Below are 17,177 nucleotides of genomic sequence, written 5' to 3' on the forward strand. Positions count from 1 at the left end.
TACTTATGAGATGAACCAAGTAGAAGGCTTTTCTGACCACTGCTGCTACATGATGGTCGAATGTGAGATTGTTGTCAACCTGAGTACCCAGGTCCTTCACCACAGGTTGTGTGCTTAGGGGGTTGCTGTTGATGTGGTAATCAGTAGGAGCCATGTTTTTGCTGAATGGTATGATAATACATTTTTTTGCATTTAACTTAAGGCCAGAACTTTGGCACCAGGCATTTGTTGCTGGGAGACCCTCTTGCAGTATGTCAGCATCATTTGGAGAGTCAGTAACAGCACCCAACTTACAGTCATCTGCAAACATGATCTGCCACAGGGCTTTTGTCTTTGCATGGACCTCTGAGAAGTAGATGCCAAACAGTTAGGGATTCCAGGACAGATCCCTGGGGGACACCACTAGTGACAGTTCTCTTGTCGGAGGTGGAGGCACTTATTTTGACCTTGTGGCTCCTATCAGTGAGCCAGCTGGACACCCACCTGATGAGATAGGGATTTATGCCAAGCTGTGTTAGCTTTTCGATGATGCCTGAGTGGGGGATTATGTCAAAGGCCTTGGCCAGGTCCAGGTAAGCTGTATGTACTGACATTCCCTCATCCAGAGCCTTGGTGACAGTGTTAAAGAAGTCATCCAGGTTCAGTAGGCAAGATCTACCCTTGACAAATCCAAACTGGGTGGGGTCAAGTGCTTGGAGATTGCCTATGTCCTTGTTTATGAGATCCATAATAATATGCTGGATGACTTTACAGATCAGACCTGTCAAGCTAATGGGGTGATAGTTTCCAGGGTCAGTAGTGGCACCACCTTTGTGCAAGGGGATGACAATGGCAGTTCTCCACTGTGCTGGAATGAAGCCTATACTTAGGCTGTGGTTGAATAGGATGCTCAATGATGAAGCTAGCTGTTGCTAGAGATGGTACAGAATACAGACTTGGATACTATCAGATCCCATGGAAGCTGTGTTTGTTGCCTTGGATAGGACCTTTAACTCTTGATCTACAGAGATGTGAGGTGCAGGACATGTATCAGGGATGTTGAATGGGCCTTTGGGGGGATAGGGGGTGAAGTTTGCACTGAACCTATCTGCTAGCAGGTTGGCTAAGTCAACAGGATCAGTGTAAGTGGTACCGTTAAGTACTAATTCGGAGCAAACCTGGGTTTTGCCATGGAGGTTCCTGATGTAACTGAAGAAGATTTTGTGTTTTCCCTTTGTTTTAGAGACTAGTTTCAATTCATAATTGACTCTGGGGGTTTTCACTATTGATCTAATTTGGTTGTTGAGGATGAGGAGGGAGATTTTCCAATCTGGAATTTATTCCTTTTTACTAGTAGTAATACCACAAAGCACAAGATAAAGAGAAAAATACCACAAGCAACAAGCAAGCCAAAATGCACCATGGAATTTATTAGCTTAGCTCCTCGGCTATACAGCCTTCATTCCTTTTTACCCCTGGACAACAGTTTCTTCCTTTTGTTGTAAAGCCTGTTGATAGAGGATGTCCACCAGACATGTTTGTTTTTTCCTTGAGTGGCAGGTTTTAGTTCTGTTGGGTACGGCTGAGTCCATGCAGTTATACAGGTGCTTCTATACTGCATTGTGTACTGTTCAGCATAGTTGTCTGCATCCTCTGAGGGGGGCAGTGGTGTGAAGCTACTGATACCCTTGCTTAGGAGGTTGTAGTCAGCTTTTGAGAATTTTTTTAGCCTGGTTGCAGCTGGGGGGGAGGTTGGGAGGGACAGAAACTTTGAATGAGACAGACTGATCATCTGTTCCCACCAGAGAGCAACATACTATGGGAGTGGTGCAGTGGTCACCCATGTTGGTGAGAACCAAGTCCAGAATGTCATCTCCCCTTGTGGGGGATGAGACAAGCTGGTGTAGTGCATTAGAATTGATGAAATCAAGCAATCGTTGGGTGAGTGCATTAGTGCAGGAATAGTTCACCCAGTCTATGGCTGAGCTATTATCTCCAATGACCCCTTGTCTGTTCTGCCTCATTTCCTATAGTATGGTGTTTGTGCTTTGCCATGGCTCATATTTGATAGCTAAGGAGGGCTGCACATTTACAGAGGTGACAAGATCATTATACGTGTCCTTAAAGTATTCAGAAGCATCTGCACTGCAATCCAGAAGGAGTTGGTCTAGTCAGTGCCTGAGATAGACCATTCTCTGTTATTGCACTTAAATTTTTGTACTTTTCCTACAAATATCAGGTAACTTACTTAGAGCTCCACAATAGTATGGACAAGCTGGTGTTCAGATCAAGTGGCTGGTTCCACTACCAAATCAAAAGTGGTCATATAGATTCCATAGGAGTGTGTGCTTTGACTTGAGCAGTACAGACAACTACTTGAGCTGAGTTATTTTTTTATGGAAAATAACCTTCAAGCAAGAGTCATGAATGTGTTGTTGACCCAGATGATAAAGCCATAGTTAATCAGTTCAAGTGGGTCCACTGCCATAAAAGCAAGGTATGCATCTGTGATACCAATAAATCAAGCTCATGTCTGAAATCAAACTACTGGAAGAGTTGGGTAGGGGAGGAGGATGACTTGGCTGCTTGCCATCTTTTCTAAATGGGAGGAAAGCATCAAATCATCTGTTAATTTCCTGACCTCAGGTGGAGATGAAGGAGTTGTAAAGATAGAAATGTTATAACCTAGCAGTGGATGGGAAAGGGACAGCTGTGTAGTGCATGACTTTAAAAAGCGAGAAACAGGAATAACCTCAGGCATATACAGCATGCAAAGGTGGATGCCCAAAGTCATTCTACATCTCTCTCAAAAATCGAGATTCTGATCATTTGCCACAGAATGATGGCCTCCAGGCTTTTCCTCTTCGCACAATGAGTCTTCACTTCACAGTCCTAATATAAGTAGCTGCAAGGCTTTGTCCTATAGGAAGTAGGAAACCTATCCAATAAAGTATTGCATTTGAGATCGCGACTGAGAATCAGATTACTTAGGAGCATAAGGACTGGACAGAAAGCTGGAGGTTACAGGAGCTGGGCGGGGAAAAGAGGACAATGCATAAAAAATAAATGAAATTAACGTGTTCATATAACTAGACATTTTATCAGTGAGACAGTCATTGAACTGATAAAGGTAAACCTTAACATTACTAGAGAAATGGTACATGAGAAAGAATTTTCACTTTGCTCCTACTCCTAGGATATTCTTAGATGAGCTGGTAAATCCACTCAGAATATATTCTATGTGTAAATGGGTTGATCCATGGGTCATTTCAACCAAGATCTGGAAATCAAATTCAGGACTGAATACAGTATATGGCACAGTACATGGACCATTTATCATAGTCAGACAACCAGGATGTTATTGATAGGAAACCAGTGTATCTGAGAGAACCAACACGTGCAAACTCCATCATGGCAGTCACTCAAAACCATGGTTAAATTCAGGATCCTGGTACTGTGTGGCAATACTGTTACTACTGGGCTGTGGCATGACCCATCTAAAACAGTAGAAATACACAGCACTGATCTGAATACAGCTAGGACTCTGTATAAAGGAAAACCTGGCAAAATGGTGAGTCCAGTTTGTCGACCATGTAGGTCTCTTTTAGAAATGAGAGGTCAGTACCTCTGCACAAGTCAGACTTCATTACTGGTTTATCAGAAAGGGACTTCATATTTATATTCTATGCCCTGTATGGGTATCACTGAATTAAAGGTCTCTCCTACATGTCTGCAATGAATGACAAGCTTACTGGGATCACAGTGACAGTGAGACATCTTTCTTGCAAAATTTTGATTAATCTTGGTGCTATATAACCCTAACCAATATCACACCCCAATACTTAACTGAACTTTCAGTAGCAATCTCATGGCAGGTTCCATACCATCACTTCAGGATTCTTAAATTCTTAAAGAATTGTATATACAGGATGAGGTCCTTAGATGGGAAATAGTGCAGAGGGCCAACAACAGGTCCCTGAAATTAATTACACCCAATTCCAGGCCATGAGACAACTACAGCAAAAGCAATCCATCACAACTGTGTAAAAAATAATAAAGCATGTATTTTAGCTAGATAATAGTTAATAATAATGACTATTAAGTTGATAGCAAAATCACAGTGCAAAACCACAAACAGCAGTTTGAAGTAATAATAATGGTGCCCAAAGCTACAGAGTAAATTAAATTTCAATAAAAAGATAACAGTAATAGATACTTTTAACTGATAGTGTTTAGTAATTTGTTATTCATTTAGTAATAAAATCATAGTGTGATATCAGAAACAACAGTTTAAGTTGATAATAATGATGACCAAAGCTAAAAAAACAGACTACATTTCAATAAAAATAGAAATTAATAGATAAGTCTGATTGATGGCGAAGTAATAAACTGCCCCAAATGAGAATTCAAATCAAATAGAAGAGTTAATAAGAAAGAAAAGCCTAGCAGGTGTTTACTTCATGTCTTTAAGAGACTTACCTTTTGCAACTCCTGTATGGCCAGGGGCATCTTCTGAAAACAGAGCACTGAAGCATAAAACAATGGGTCTGTAAAAACAGGGCACTGAAGCATAAAACAATGGGTCTGTAATAAGGAATTCCTGACCAGTAGTACAACTCATTACATTTTTTTTTAATTTATTCATTAACTAGGTAAGTAGACTGATAGTTATCCTTTTTACAACCATAAGCCAAGCAGTAAGAGAATGTAAGTGCAATATAGACAGAGATGATTTAAAGTAGTCAATCAACTAGTACGTTTATTGAGGGTGGGTGGAGTACCCAGAGAAAACCCACTTAGACACAATGGGAAACAAGTAAACACCATACTGACAGTGACTGGAGATCAGGACTGAACCCTGGAAGTCTGAGGTCCAGATCTAAACCACTGAGTCATCCTGCATTCCCAACACGTTGACAAGTATCCTTAAGTTTCAGTTAGAAGGTATGATATTCTAGTGTCCAAGCAGTGCAAATAATTTGAATTAACAGCTACACGAGTACACCAAGAAATGACCTCAAAAAGTAGCCCCTGAATAAGTAGGCTATTGCAAAGAAGGATTATTCAAGCCCAAGATATCAATATTTAAAAAATGTATTTATTTATTTACCCTTAAGAAAAATAACTATGGGCTGCTCAGTTCTGCAGCAGTCCATTAATGGGAATGTATCTCCAGAGAATGAGCGCAGAGAACCAGGCTTTAATCTCAGATTAAACCATACATATGCAGACAGTGTCATTATCTGTAAGCTGTCAGCTTCCTATGAAAAAACTGGGAATCTTCAGACCTCAGAATTCAACCTCAGGTAGCTATCAGGCATTTTACTGCTCACTGACCAACAAGCTGTAGCAAGATGATTAGAATGGACATCAGTGGGAAGTTTAGAGACCAAAACCCTGATTATTGTTTAAGTGAAAAAACTTAGTAGGCTGATAATAAAATGCATTAATCAGCATCTAAATATAATAACAGGATATCTCCAAATGTGTTACAGACACCAATAGAATTCCACATCACAAATTCAATAGTCATTGTGCAGGCAGCAGTCAAAATTAACCTACAATGATTCAGTCATTTTCCCCACTGGTGGCTAAAATAAACAATAGATAGCAGCATTTTCAGCATGGACTGTGACTGAATAGCAAGTAACTGCTCCTGACAGCATCAAAGAGCAACTTTCTAACCATGAAGTAGCTAACAGCTGTGGCATAAAGCACCCATGTTCTTCCAATGAATAGAAGGAATTCAGCAAAAAAGAGAAACATTACAAAGTGCAACAAACCCACTTTATTTAGTATTTCAGAATAACTTTAGTATTCAGAATAAGTTATAAAATCCAAGATGACTACTGATAAAACAATACTGGGATAAAATTATTGCATAGACACTAGGAGCACAACTATCAACGGTCAACATTCACCATCTTACGTCATTGCCCTGGTGCCACCTGACAAATTGTTTGTTTGAGTAGGCCATGGGTTCCGATCAATTAAATTAATAGGATAAATAGGCCATTTTATTAAAAAAGTAATTCATTGACATGGCATATACTTGTCAATCACATAAGGCTTAGGCTTGATTTATTTGGAGAGGCATCTGTTAGCTATTCAGCATTAAAATGTACAATAAACTCATATTCTGCAACTGAAATATGTCAACAGTTCCAGTTTTCCAGAGAAAATGCCTGTCTCTGTTTTACAATACTGTGTGATATAAACAGATGCACACATGCATATATGCACCTAAGCCACAGCTTTGGATTAAATCTCAGAGCAGTAGCAGCAGTTAAAATTAGGAAATTATTTTTCTTCTCCCCCAAGATCCCTCGGGCCACATGAGTCTTGTAATCTAGGGCAAGTCAGTGATTCTTCGTCAGTCTGTTGGTTTTGCCCCCTACCCAAACAAAACAGCTCATCCTTGTCACAATCCAACCAATTTCAAAAGATATCTCTCTCTCTTACTATTTCACTGATAGCCTGATGAATCCTGCTTCCCCTTCCCACACTCAGGGTAAATCATTAACACACTACCTCTGAATCCCTAAAGCTTATCTCCAGCAACAAATAATTCCTTGGTATGCTGATGGTGCTGCAATGTCCCCTCAAACAACACCAGATGTAATACCCACCCAGCACTGGGAGATTGGCATATTGATTAAAGTATTTACCTTACAAACATAAGGTGCAGGATTTGATTCTCACATGTGGTAATTGGTTAGGCTTAAAATGGCTCACGAGGGCATTTAACTTAGTATTAAACCTATAATCTGCTACCTCAAATGTTTATAAATGGCCTGCAAGTAGGATTAGTCCTTCCTTACCTGCCTATAATGCCTGTAAGGTGGTAGAAAGACATAAAAATAGTGTGTTCTCATGGTCTTACTTGTTACCATTCCCTGCACTTAGTAGCAGAATACATTCCTATGGTCAGGCTCACTATCATTCACTGCACTCAGTAGCAGAATATGTTCCTGTGGTCAGGCTCACTATCATTCCCTGCACTTAGTAGCAGAATCCTGTGGTCAGGCTCACTATCATTCCCTGCACTCAGTAGCTGAATGTATTCCTGTGGTCAGGCTCACTATCATTTCCTGCACTTAGTAGCGGAATATGTTCCTGTGGTCAGGCTCACTATCATTCCCTGCACTCAGTAGCTGCATGTATTCCTGTGGTCAGGCTGACTATCATTCCCTGCACTCAGTAGCTGAATATATTCCTGTGGTCAGGCTCACAATCATTCCCTGCACGCAGTAACTGAATGTATTCCTGTGGTCAGGCTCACTATCATTCCCTGCACTCAGTAGCTGAATATATTCCTGTGGTCAGGCTCACTATCATTCCCTGCACTCAGTAGCTGAATATATTCCTGTGGTCAGGCTCACTATCATTCCCTGCACTCAGTAGCTGAATATATTCCTGTGGTCAGGCTCACTATCATTCCCTGCACTCAGTAGCTGAATATGTTCCTGTGGTCAGGCTCACTATCATTTCCTGCACTTAGTAGCAGAATATGTTCCTGTGGTCAGGCTTACTATCATTCCCTGCACTCAGTAGCTGAATGTATTCCTGTGGTCAGGCTCACTATCATTCCCTGCACTCAGTAGCTGAATATATTCCTGTGGTCAGGCTCACTATCATTCCCTGCACTCAGTAGCTGAATGTATTCCTGTGGTCAGGCTCACTATCTTTCCCTGCACTTAGTAGCTGAATATATTCCTGTGGTCAGGCTCACTATCATTCCCTGCACTCAGTAGCTGAATGTATTCCTGTGGTCAGGCTTACTATCATTTCCTGCACTTAGTAGCAGAATATGTTCCTGTGGTCAGGCTCACTATCATTCCCTGCACTCAGTAGCTGAATATATTCCTGTGGTCAGGCTCACTATCATTTCCTGCACTTAGTAGCAGAATATATTCCTGTGGTCAGGCTCACTATCATTCCCTGCACTCAGTAGCTGAATATATTCCTGTGGTCATGCTCACCATCATTCCCTGCACTCAGTAGCTGAATGTATTCCTGTGGTCAGGCTCACTATCTTTCCCTGCACTTAGTAGCTGAATGTATTCCTGTGGTCAGGCTCACTATCATTCCCTGCACTCAGTAGCCGAATGTATTCCTGTGGTCAGGCTCACTATCATTCCCTGCACTCAGTAGCTGAATATGTTCCTGTGGTCAGGCTCACTATCAGTCTCTGCACACAGTAGCAGAATATGTTCCTGTGGTCAGGCTCAATATCATTCCCTGCACTCAGTAGCTGAATATATTCCTGCGGTCAGGATCACTATCATTCCTGCACTCGGTAACTGAATGTATTCCTGTGGTCAGGCTCGCTATCATTCTCTGCACACAGTAGCAGAATATGTTCCTGTGGTCAGGCTCACTATCATTCCCTGCACTCAGTAGCTGAATGTATTCCTGTGGTCAGGCTCACTATCATTCCCTGCACTCAGTAGCTGAATGTATTCCTGTGGTCAGGCTCACTATCATTCCCTGCACTCAGTAGCTGAATGTATTCCTGTGGTCAGGCTCACTATCATTCTCTGTACAATAACACAACTTCATAGCTTTCCCAATTCTGGTATTTTAGACTTGTCGATGAAACTACAGTTTGCTCTTTGCTACACCCTTCTAGTTTTAAGTGATCAAGATTTTCTAGAAATGCATCTGTTCATGTGTTATTGGCTACTTACTCTGCATTTTTTTATTTAATACTGTATAACAGGAACTGCATTTAAATTATGTAAGATTTGTTTCTTCCTTTTTCTTCATTTGGAAGCATTGTAACAGCAGGATACTAAGTGACTTGCCCAAGTTCAAGTTATTAATAGCTGATTGAATGAGAGGAGGTAACCCTTAATGCCTCGTGACGCTTAAATGCAGCTTTAATGGTCAAGGACAAGAACTTCAAAGCAAGGTCACACTATCAGTTTTAATTAGAGTTTTTTTCAGAAGATGATAAAATAAGATATTTGCATTAAAATACTTTTTTCTGAGCATCTGTTATAACATTTGGCATGTTATGCATGTATTCCTCGCATTTTTTTTGCAACAAAAATATGAATATAACCAGCAACAGCTTCATAAATTGATGCTGCAGAAAATCAGAGACTATTGCCAGCTGCACACTTAAGGACATATTATCCCACCAGTTTCTACCTGCTTCTATAGTCATCATTCCATGCTGTCTGTGAATATGATCAGATTCAAACTGGAGTCCCAACATTATCAGTGCATCTCTCTCTTTTCGACCAAAGAAAATTATTAGGTTGTTCTGTAAGCTGATTTCTTCCATGAAGTGGTAGTTATTCTGCATTTTGTTCTCTTGTCTTCCCACATCAGTAAGAAAGGCTAATAAAGCATGTGGATATATTATTTTAGTTTAGTAACTATATAAGTACATTTTTCAAAATATGCTTACAGCTATAACCTAAGCAACTTATGTTTTTAAATAATTCTAAGGGACCTGTATTACTTCCACTGAGAGCCTGGGTATTTTTCTTTGATTTCAGAAATGAACTGCAACTTTATAAAAAGGTGGAAGGGGGATATGTTTTTTGTTGTACACTCTGGTCCTCTCAATACCTAAAGATCAGCTAGTACACAGCAATGCCAATCTAGCACAGGTGTTGCTTTCACATACCTCAAATCCTAGACAGGCATAGGCCAATGTCAAGCTAACAGAGGTGTGTGTTCCACATAACCTTAATCCCACCCAGGTATAGAGAAATGTTAAATAGCAGGGTTGTATTTTCCTCATAACCCAAATTTCAGGCAGGCATGGAACAATGTTAAGCTAGCACAGCTTTGTGTTCCATGTGCCCCAAGTCCAGAAAGAGTGAGACATACTCCTTACCAGCCTTTACCGTCTCACATTTATTTGTTGTGCTACAGCCTGGCTCCCAACTATCTGTCAAGCATGGCATCACTACCGTTGCAGGCACAGAACTTGTCCCCTAAACCACTAGGATGGGTGACCTTGCACTGACCACATATTCCTCTCCCATTGTTCCTTGGCTGACCTATGCAGTGCCTAGTCCACTGATGAAAACCAGAGGACCTGGATTAAAATCACAGTTGAACCATGGTGCCAACATTAATCTTGGTTGCTTATTTTGCCACAAAAACTGAAGCATGAGGTAGTTAAGTGGATCAAGACATTGCACAATTGATCACAAAACAAATATTATTTAAAATTAGACAAAAATATTAGCAATTCTTTCACTTCTGAAATGCAAAAGTGAGCAGATTATTCCATACATATAAATGCATGAACTTAACACTGAACTAAATAGTTGACAGGTAAACACTAGGCTATCGGTCTGCAAACCATTACAAGCCTAGCCTACCAACAGTCTGAATTAAATACTGTATTTTGTTATGTGTAAGGTTAAGACCTTGACCATTATACCAACCCTCCCCACAGTCAGGTTTTAATGGTATTTGGAATTCTGTTTCACATTAATAGTGAAGCATTATTTCTGAATTATTTTAAACTCCAAATCATCATCTAGAAATCATTCATTAATGAAATTGTGATCTGCAGAGCAGTGATAGGAAGTCAACAGGAAGATAAAGCCTGGAAATCTAAGGAGAAATTTAAGTGTGCATTTTATACATGCTTTACTGTTCCAGCTGATTGTGGCATGCTCATTTCTACAGCATAATGCGGTAGTGATTTTTTAAACACATGGTAGTTCAGTGAAGGGGTCGTTAACTCTGAAATAGGGTCTTAATGGCTGTACTAGAAAGTGAACTCGACATTTACCTTGGAATTTTAATGCTGGGATGCTGACTTGTTTTAACTTTGTTGTACTTAAAGATAGTAGCTTATTCATACTATAACTTTGGAGGGGTTTTTGATTTGCAACTGGGTTTTATTTTAACCTAGCATTTTACCCCTTTCCCAGAATCTCACAGTTTTCCGTCCATCTAGCTGGCAGATTATTGAATTCACTACATATCAATCAGTTCTGCTCATGTAAATACATATTTTTGCTTCTCTTATGCACCATGGGGCTAAATGTGCACTTCTGTACTCTGCAACTTCTTGTTCTCAGCCTTCTTTGTTTACCATTCTCAGCACACGCTCACCTTTACAACAACCGCTATGCTGGGTAAGTCAGGCAAGCTCAACTGCTTACAAAATATTCTTTTTGTGCTGCAGCTAATTATTTGTTTTCCATTGCATCACTTTGTGTAATTTAAATCTGTCATGTTCTATTCTATTTTGCATTTGCACTTGATGTGTCCAACATATTTGCAACAGACTTAGTAATTGGAAAATTGCATATGTTTAGCATCTTCATTCACCATCATCTTCTGGCATTGCTTTGATTCAGTAAGATTATCTGACGAATCTTCAGTTTATGTCTTTGTTGATTTTCATCATGTTTCATATATATATATATATATATATATATATATATATATATATACATATATAAAACTTTATATACAGTGACATAGAGTACACAAATATATAATAGCATTATGACAGACAGTTCTTAAATATGATTGTCTTATTCATATATAAATACTTGCACTTGTTTACAGTGTGTTTTATTTTTCGTCAGCTATTCACATTTCCACTGATACCTGGATAGGCATTTCTGTTTAAAAGCTGTGCTGGTGTAAGATTAGTGTACCACTTTATGGGTTGGAGGTCAGATGGGAGTGCAGCAAAGAATATCAAATATATTCTACATGGCATGGAAAATAGTGGTGTCCTTCAATGGTGTACCAGGTTGAACTATAGAAATGCAAGCAGTGTGCCTCTGGTAACCATATTATATCTCACCCTGGTATTCTGTGTGAAAAACAGGGGTTAGGATACTCTGATGTTTAGGTGCAGCATAACCATTAGTAATTTTGATGTCAGCACCACAGATTCTGGAAAAGCAGTGGATTATCAAGGCTGGTCATAGGAGAAGGACTAAGCATGCCAGAAGAAAATCTCCTTTTCCATTAATGGTTCCTAAAGAATAAACTTTACAATCTACTGTAGTAGCATCTTGGCAGTAACCAGGATGTATTATAGTCAGGGCAAACAACTAAAGATACGATGCCCATCTCATTCATATAGCAACATGTGTGAAAAGTGCGACAATATGTTTGGCAGCTCATGACTGGCATCTCATTGTAGGGTAGAACAGAAAATGTCACGGTACTAAAAGGCTAAGCATGGACTGTCTCTCTATATATGTCTTTGTAAAATGTTTTTCTCATCATGCCTTTCTGGTTTTAATTTGTTTTCCAATGCTTCCACTGCAAAAGGATATTTGAGATCCACTGGCTTTTTTCAATTTCCAAAGAACACTCAGTAAATGAACGAATGAATGAACTAATAAATAAATGAAGGATATAGGTGGCAATGAGTTGCTGGTAGCCAACTGATATGTTCTGTACAAGTCCATGAGAAGGTCGACAGAAAGGCTTGTTGGTTGTTGTCAGATAACATACACAAGGAAAAGACAATTGCTTCATTTAAATAAGATTTTCGGTGTGTGCTTCTCAGGTAGTTTATGTGGTTCACTCTGGTGGAAATGTGACAGCACAGACACTTACACAGTTCTGGAAATTCAGTCACTTCTCTCCTCAGACCACAGCAGAGTTGGCAGCACATCCTAGATTAAGTTGTACGTCTCAGAGCACATTATACATCCTAGAGTATGTTGTACGTCTCGGAGCACATTTTACATCCTAGAATATGTTGTATGTCTCAGAGCACATTATACATCCTAGAGTATGTTGTACGTCTCAGAGCACATTATACATCCTAGAGTATGTTGTACGTCTCAGAGCACATTATACAGCCTAGAGTATGTTGTACATCTCAGAGCGGTTCCCCTTCATATGATCGAATTTCTCTAAACTCGAAATTCATAAGCCCGAAGCCAGAATCTCGAGTTTAAAGAAACTCGAAAATATGAAGGGGACATAAAAAAAAATGTACACCTTTCTAATGTTTTTGCAGGGGGCTTCACCCCCCACACACCCCTACTTAAATATTCCTACTCCAAGATCACACTACAGCGAAGGAAAGGGAAATATCCTGTTCTGTGCTATATGTGTAAGCGTAAAACGGAAGTCTTTCCATTCCTCCACTATACTGCGGTCACATAGCATGTGGATTTAACCTGCAAGGGTGCAGGGGGACCTGACCCCCTGCAGAAAGGTAAGTGAACCTTTTTTTTCCTCAAACCCTAAACTTCCGAGTCACAATTTCGAGTGAATGGAAGTTCAAGATTTTCGTCTCGAGCTTATGCATTTCGAGCTTCCATTCATTCGATATTGTGAAGGGGAACCATCAGAGCACATTATACATCCTAGAGTATGTTGTACGTCTCAGAGCACATTATACATCCTAGAGTATGTTGTAGGAACAGCAGCTCAGCAGTAATGGCATTGCCTGGATGTTTGCTTTTTTTGCAGATGTCAGCATCTTTGCATGCTTGTGTGCCTATATCTATCTGCATATATTTATCGGTATCTATCTATATGTATGTTACAAATATTATGAATATACATGTATATATTGGTCTACTGTGTATGATTGAACCGCCCTAATGTCAAATGTAAAACACCGACAAAATAAGTTTGATCAGACACAATAGCGAAAAAAAAATAATGCAATAATATCAAGAGAGGAAAACTATTTCCGCTCCTGATACTAAAACTAACCCCCCTCTCCCATAAAACTAGCCTGAAATTTGTCTGAATACTGGCAGTGCTAGGGCAAGATTTTAATGACATTTTAGCACCCATTACTGAAGAAATAATTACCCTTAGTAATGGGTGCTAACCCTAACCCTAATGCTGCCCCTTCCCCCAACCCTAACTCTACACCTTAATATCATTAAAACCTTTCCCATAACACTGCCACCTCACAAGACAGACTCAGACATACATTTACAAACACACACAAACTGCACTACATTTATCCCCTAACGTAATCCTTACCCTAAAATACACAGACTTGCACGTGGGCACACACACACACACACACACACACACACACACACACACACATACACACATACACACAACACTCATCCTTTACTCTTCCCTGACCCTAACTCCGACTGACATACACACACACATATGGTCTCACCCCCCAACTCCACTTAAATAAAACAACATTCCATACCATCGCCATATCCACCATTCGGCCATCTATACCATCAACATTAAATCACAACCTTGTGTTTTTTGAACAAACCATTTGGTCAAATGCAGAGGATCCGTACGTACATATATATATATATATATTATGTGTGTGTGTGTGTGTGTGTGTGTGTGTGTGTGTGTGTGTGTGTGTGTATATATATATATATATATATATATATATATATATATATATATATATATATATATATATATATAAACAACTGGAAAACGACCACCATGGACCAGGAATCAACCAAAAAGGAACTTTATTTAAAATAAGATAAGCACTTTCGCGTATCACATACGCTTCTTCAGATTTAACAAAATACAGGTTTGAAATCCTTTTTTTATATAGCACTTCATTAAAACTAATTAAGTACATAATTAAATAATTAATCAATTAAAACCTGTCTAAAATCAAGGCAAAAATCATCTCTCCCTAATCCCCAATTTTTATGAAGTGTTCCGTATACCACAGATTAAATGCTGAAACATAATGTTTATTTAGACATATGTAATATACAGTGAATGCTTAAAAGAAAAGGCTGAATTAGGGAGAGATGATTTTTGCCTTGATTTTAGACAGGTTTTAATTGATTAATTGATTGATTATTTAATTATGTACTTAATTAGTTTTAATGAAGTGCTACATAAAAAAAGATTTCAAACCTGTATTTTGTTAAATCTGAAGAAGCGTATGTGATACACGAAAGCGCTTATTTTATTTTAAATAAAGTTCCTTTTTGGTTGATTCCTGGTCCGTGGTGGTCGTTTTCCAGTTGTTTTTACCTGGTGCTTCTGTTTTTTGGGAATATGACTTTTGGACTTGAGCAGTGCTTTTTGTATTCTTTATATATATATATATATATATATATATATATATATATATATATATATATATATATATATATACATAGGTCTACTTCAGATCACTGAAACCCCATTTCACTGAAATTCATTTCACCGAGACAAAATACTGAAAATTAATTTGACTGAACCTCATTTCACTGAATTGTAAGCTATATCCCTGATGTGGGTTTCTATTCCCTTTTAACTTGCTTGTGATAGAAAGAATTTCTGTAAGTTACAGTGCTCAGTGTGAGAATACCGATAGTAATGTAGAAAGTAGTGTTGTAGTGCTTTTAAATGTGGGTATGTCTTTTTATATTTGTACAGGAAGTATCTAAAGTAATATGGCGGATGTTTTGTGTGTTTCCAGCAGTAGTGGCAGCATGTAGAGTACTGTGAGGCGAGTAAAAGATATATCCCCTTTTTCCCACTGTAGTGCGATCCTGGAGTTAGTATATATAGTTAGGGGGATGTGGGGGGCATAGCCCCCCATTTAGTTTGGTTTTATATTGTCTGGTTTCTGTTAAGAGGATAAGTAAGCAGTTTTTAAGTTGTGGAAAGAGGTAGTCATTAGTGTTGTGAGGGTTTGTCTATGGTTTCCCAATTAGTCTTTTGAAATTTGGCATTGTAAGCTGTCGGTGAAATGAGATTCAGTAAAATGAGTTGTCAGTATTGTAAAATTTAGGTGATTTGGTCTCGGTGAAATGAAGGTCAGTGTGATCTGAAGTAGACCCATAAATATATATATATATATATATATATATATATATATATATATATATATATATCGGTCTACTTCAGTAGACCAAAATCCCTCTTACCCGACTTTTAAAAGACCGAGATGAAAAACCCAAAATCCCAGAAGACCGACCACTCGGAACAATGACAGATCACTACGGGTAAGTAACCACTCGCCAAACCCCACAAACACAGTAAAACCGAAGCAAAGAAAACCCATCCCTTCAACTATATATACCAACTCCGAGATCACACTATCATGGAGGTAACAAGCAAAGGTCAAAATGCTGGCTAAGTGGTTACTTATCTGTAGTGATCTGTCTGTATTCTGAGTGGTCGGTCTTCTGGGATTTCAAGTTTTTCATCTCATTCTTTTAAAAATCAGGTAAATGGAATTTTGGGTTTCTGAAGGTGACTCATATACTGTACATAAAGACAGAGAGGGCAATCTACAAGAATCATTGGCATACAGTATGCACAGCACATCCATAATACTATGGGCTTCTAGAGGACAAAGTAACATGAGCAAATCTCATGTCATAAGACTGGGATGAACTGCCATTTTTCAAATACATTTTAAATGCCAGCATGACTGCCATAACAGTGTCTTGGAAAATGAGATCTTGAATGGTGCATTTTAGAAGTATTTTGGTAACATACAACACTGGTAGCTAGCACTGCCCCCCCCCCCCCACACACACACACAGTTGACAGGTTCTCTTGTAGACATAATGCTGTATGGGATAGGCAGGGGATGAAACTAAAACACGAAGCCAATATAATATTGACACATCACCCTAGCTTCTGTTGTGTCTTGTCTTACAGTATGATTGGCAATACTGTTCTCTCCACAGCTTACCCCTTTTTCTTTGCTTCGATTTTTGACATAAACGACCTTTCTTTAAACAAAAAAACTTCTTTATTGAATTATCACTTATGACATAGGTGATCGTACATTTATATAAATGAAAACAAACCATATTGACATAATTTCATTTGCAAACATTATACTTTACTTAAAATGTATACCGTCATTGTCAGTCAAACATTCCATAGCTCAGTCAATTCCTTCTTTCCCTTAAACGTCCTTCCTTTCCCAAAACATTATTCTGTATTATTCTGTATGTATTGTTCCCACAATTCCCATTTTTTCTATGGAATTTGCTAATACCCCTTTTCTAAAGATCCCACTTCCAGTTCTTAAAGTTCTGTTACTATATTCATTACTTTTAATACAGTTCGCTCAGACTTATTTCCATTTTGTAGTAATTTCCTTTTTTTTTTGGTAACCACCAGAATTAAATTCAGCAAAGCCTTACTATGTCTAAGTAATTCAGATCCTGTGTCAGAGCTAAAAAAAAAAACATTTCCTTAGTTAAAACAATTTGCTCACCCAGTGTTTCTGACAGAGTAGTCTGCAAGGAATTTTTAAAGTCTGCCAACTC

At 38.8% G+C, this 17,177-nt stretch overlaps 1 protein-coding gene across 1 annotated transcript in view; it reads left to right on the forward strand.

Annotated features, from left to right (window-relative positions):
• Positions 1–10,707: 10,707 nt before the first annotated feature.
• The window catches only part of CPA6 (carboxypeptidase A6), a 1,209,807-nt gene continuing 1,203,337 nt past the window's right edge, over positions 10,708–17,177 (forward strand). Inside the window, exon 1 of the mRNA XM_044067161.1 lies at positions 10,708–11,093. Coding sequence (XP_043923096.1) covers positions 10,990–11,093 — 104 coding nt within the window. The 5' untranslated portion in view covers positions 10,708–10,989. The remainder of the gene's footprint in view (positions 11,094–17,177) is intronic.

Source organism: Protopterus annectens, chromosome 3.part1 (genome assembly GCF_019279795.1).
Source record: "Protopterus annectens isolate FY-2018-M chromosome 3.part1, PAN1.0, whole genome shotgun sequence".
NCBI classification, from domain to species: Eukaryota; Metazoa; Chordata; order Ceratodontiformes; family Protopteridae; genus Protopterus; species Protopterus annectens.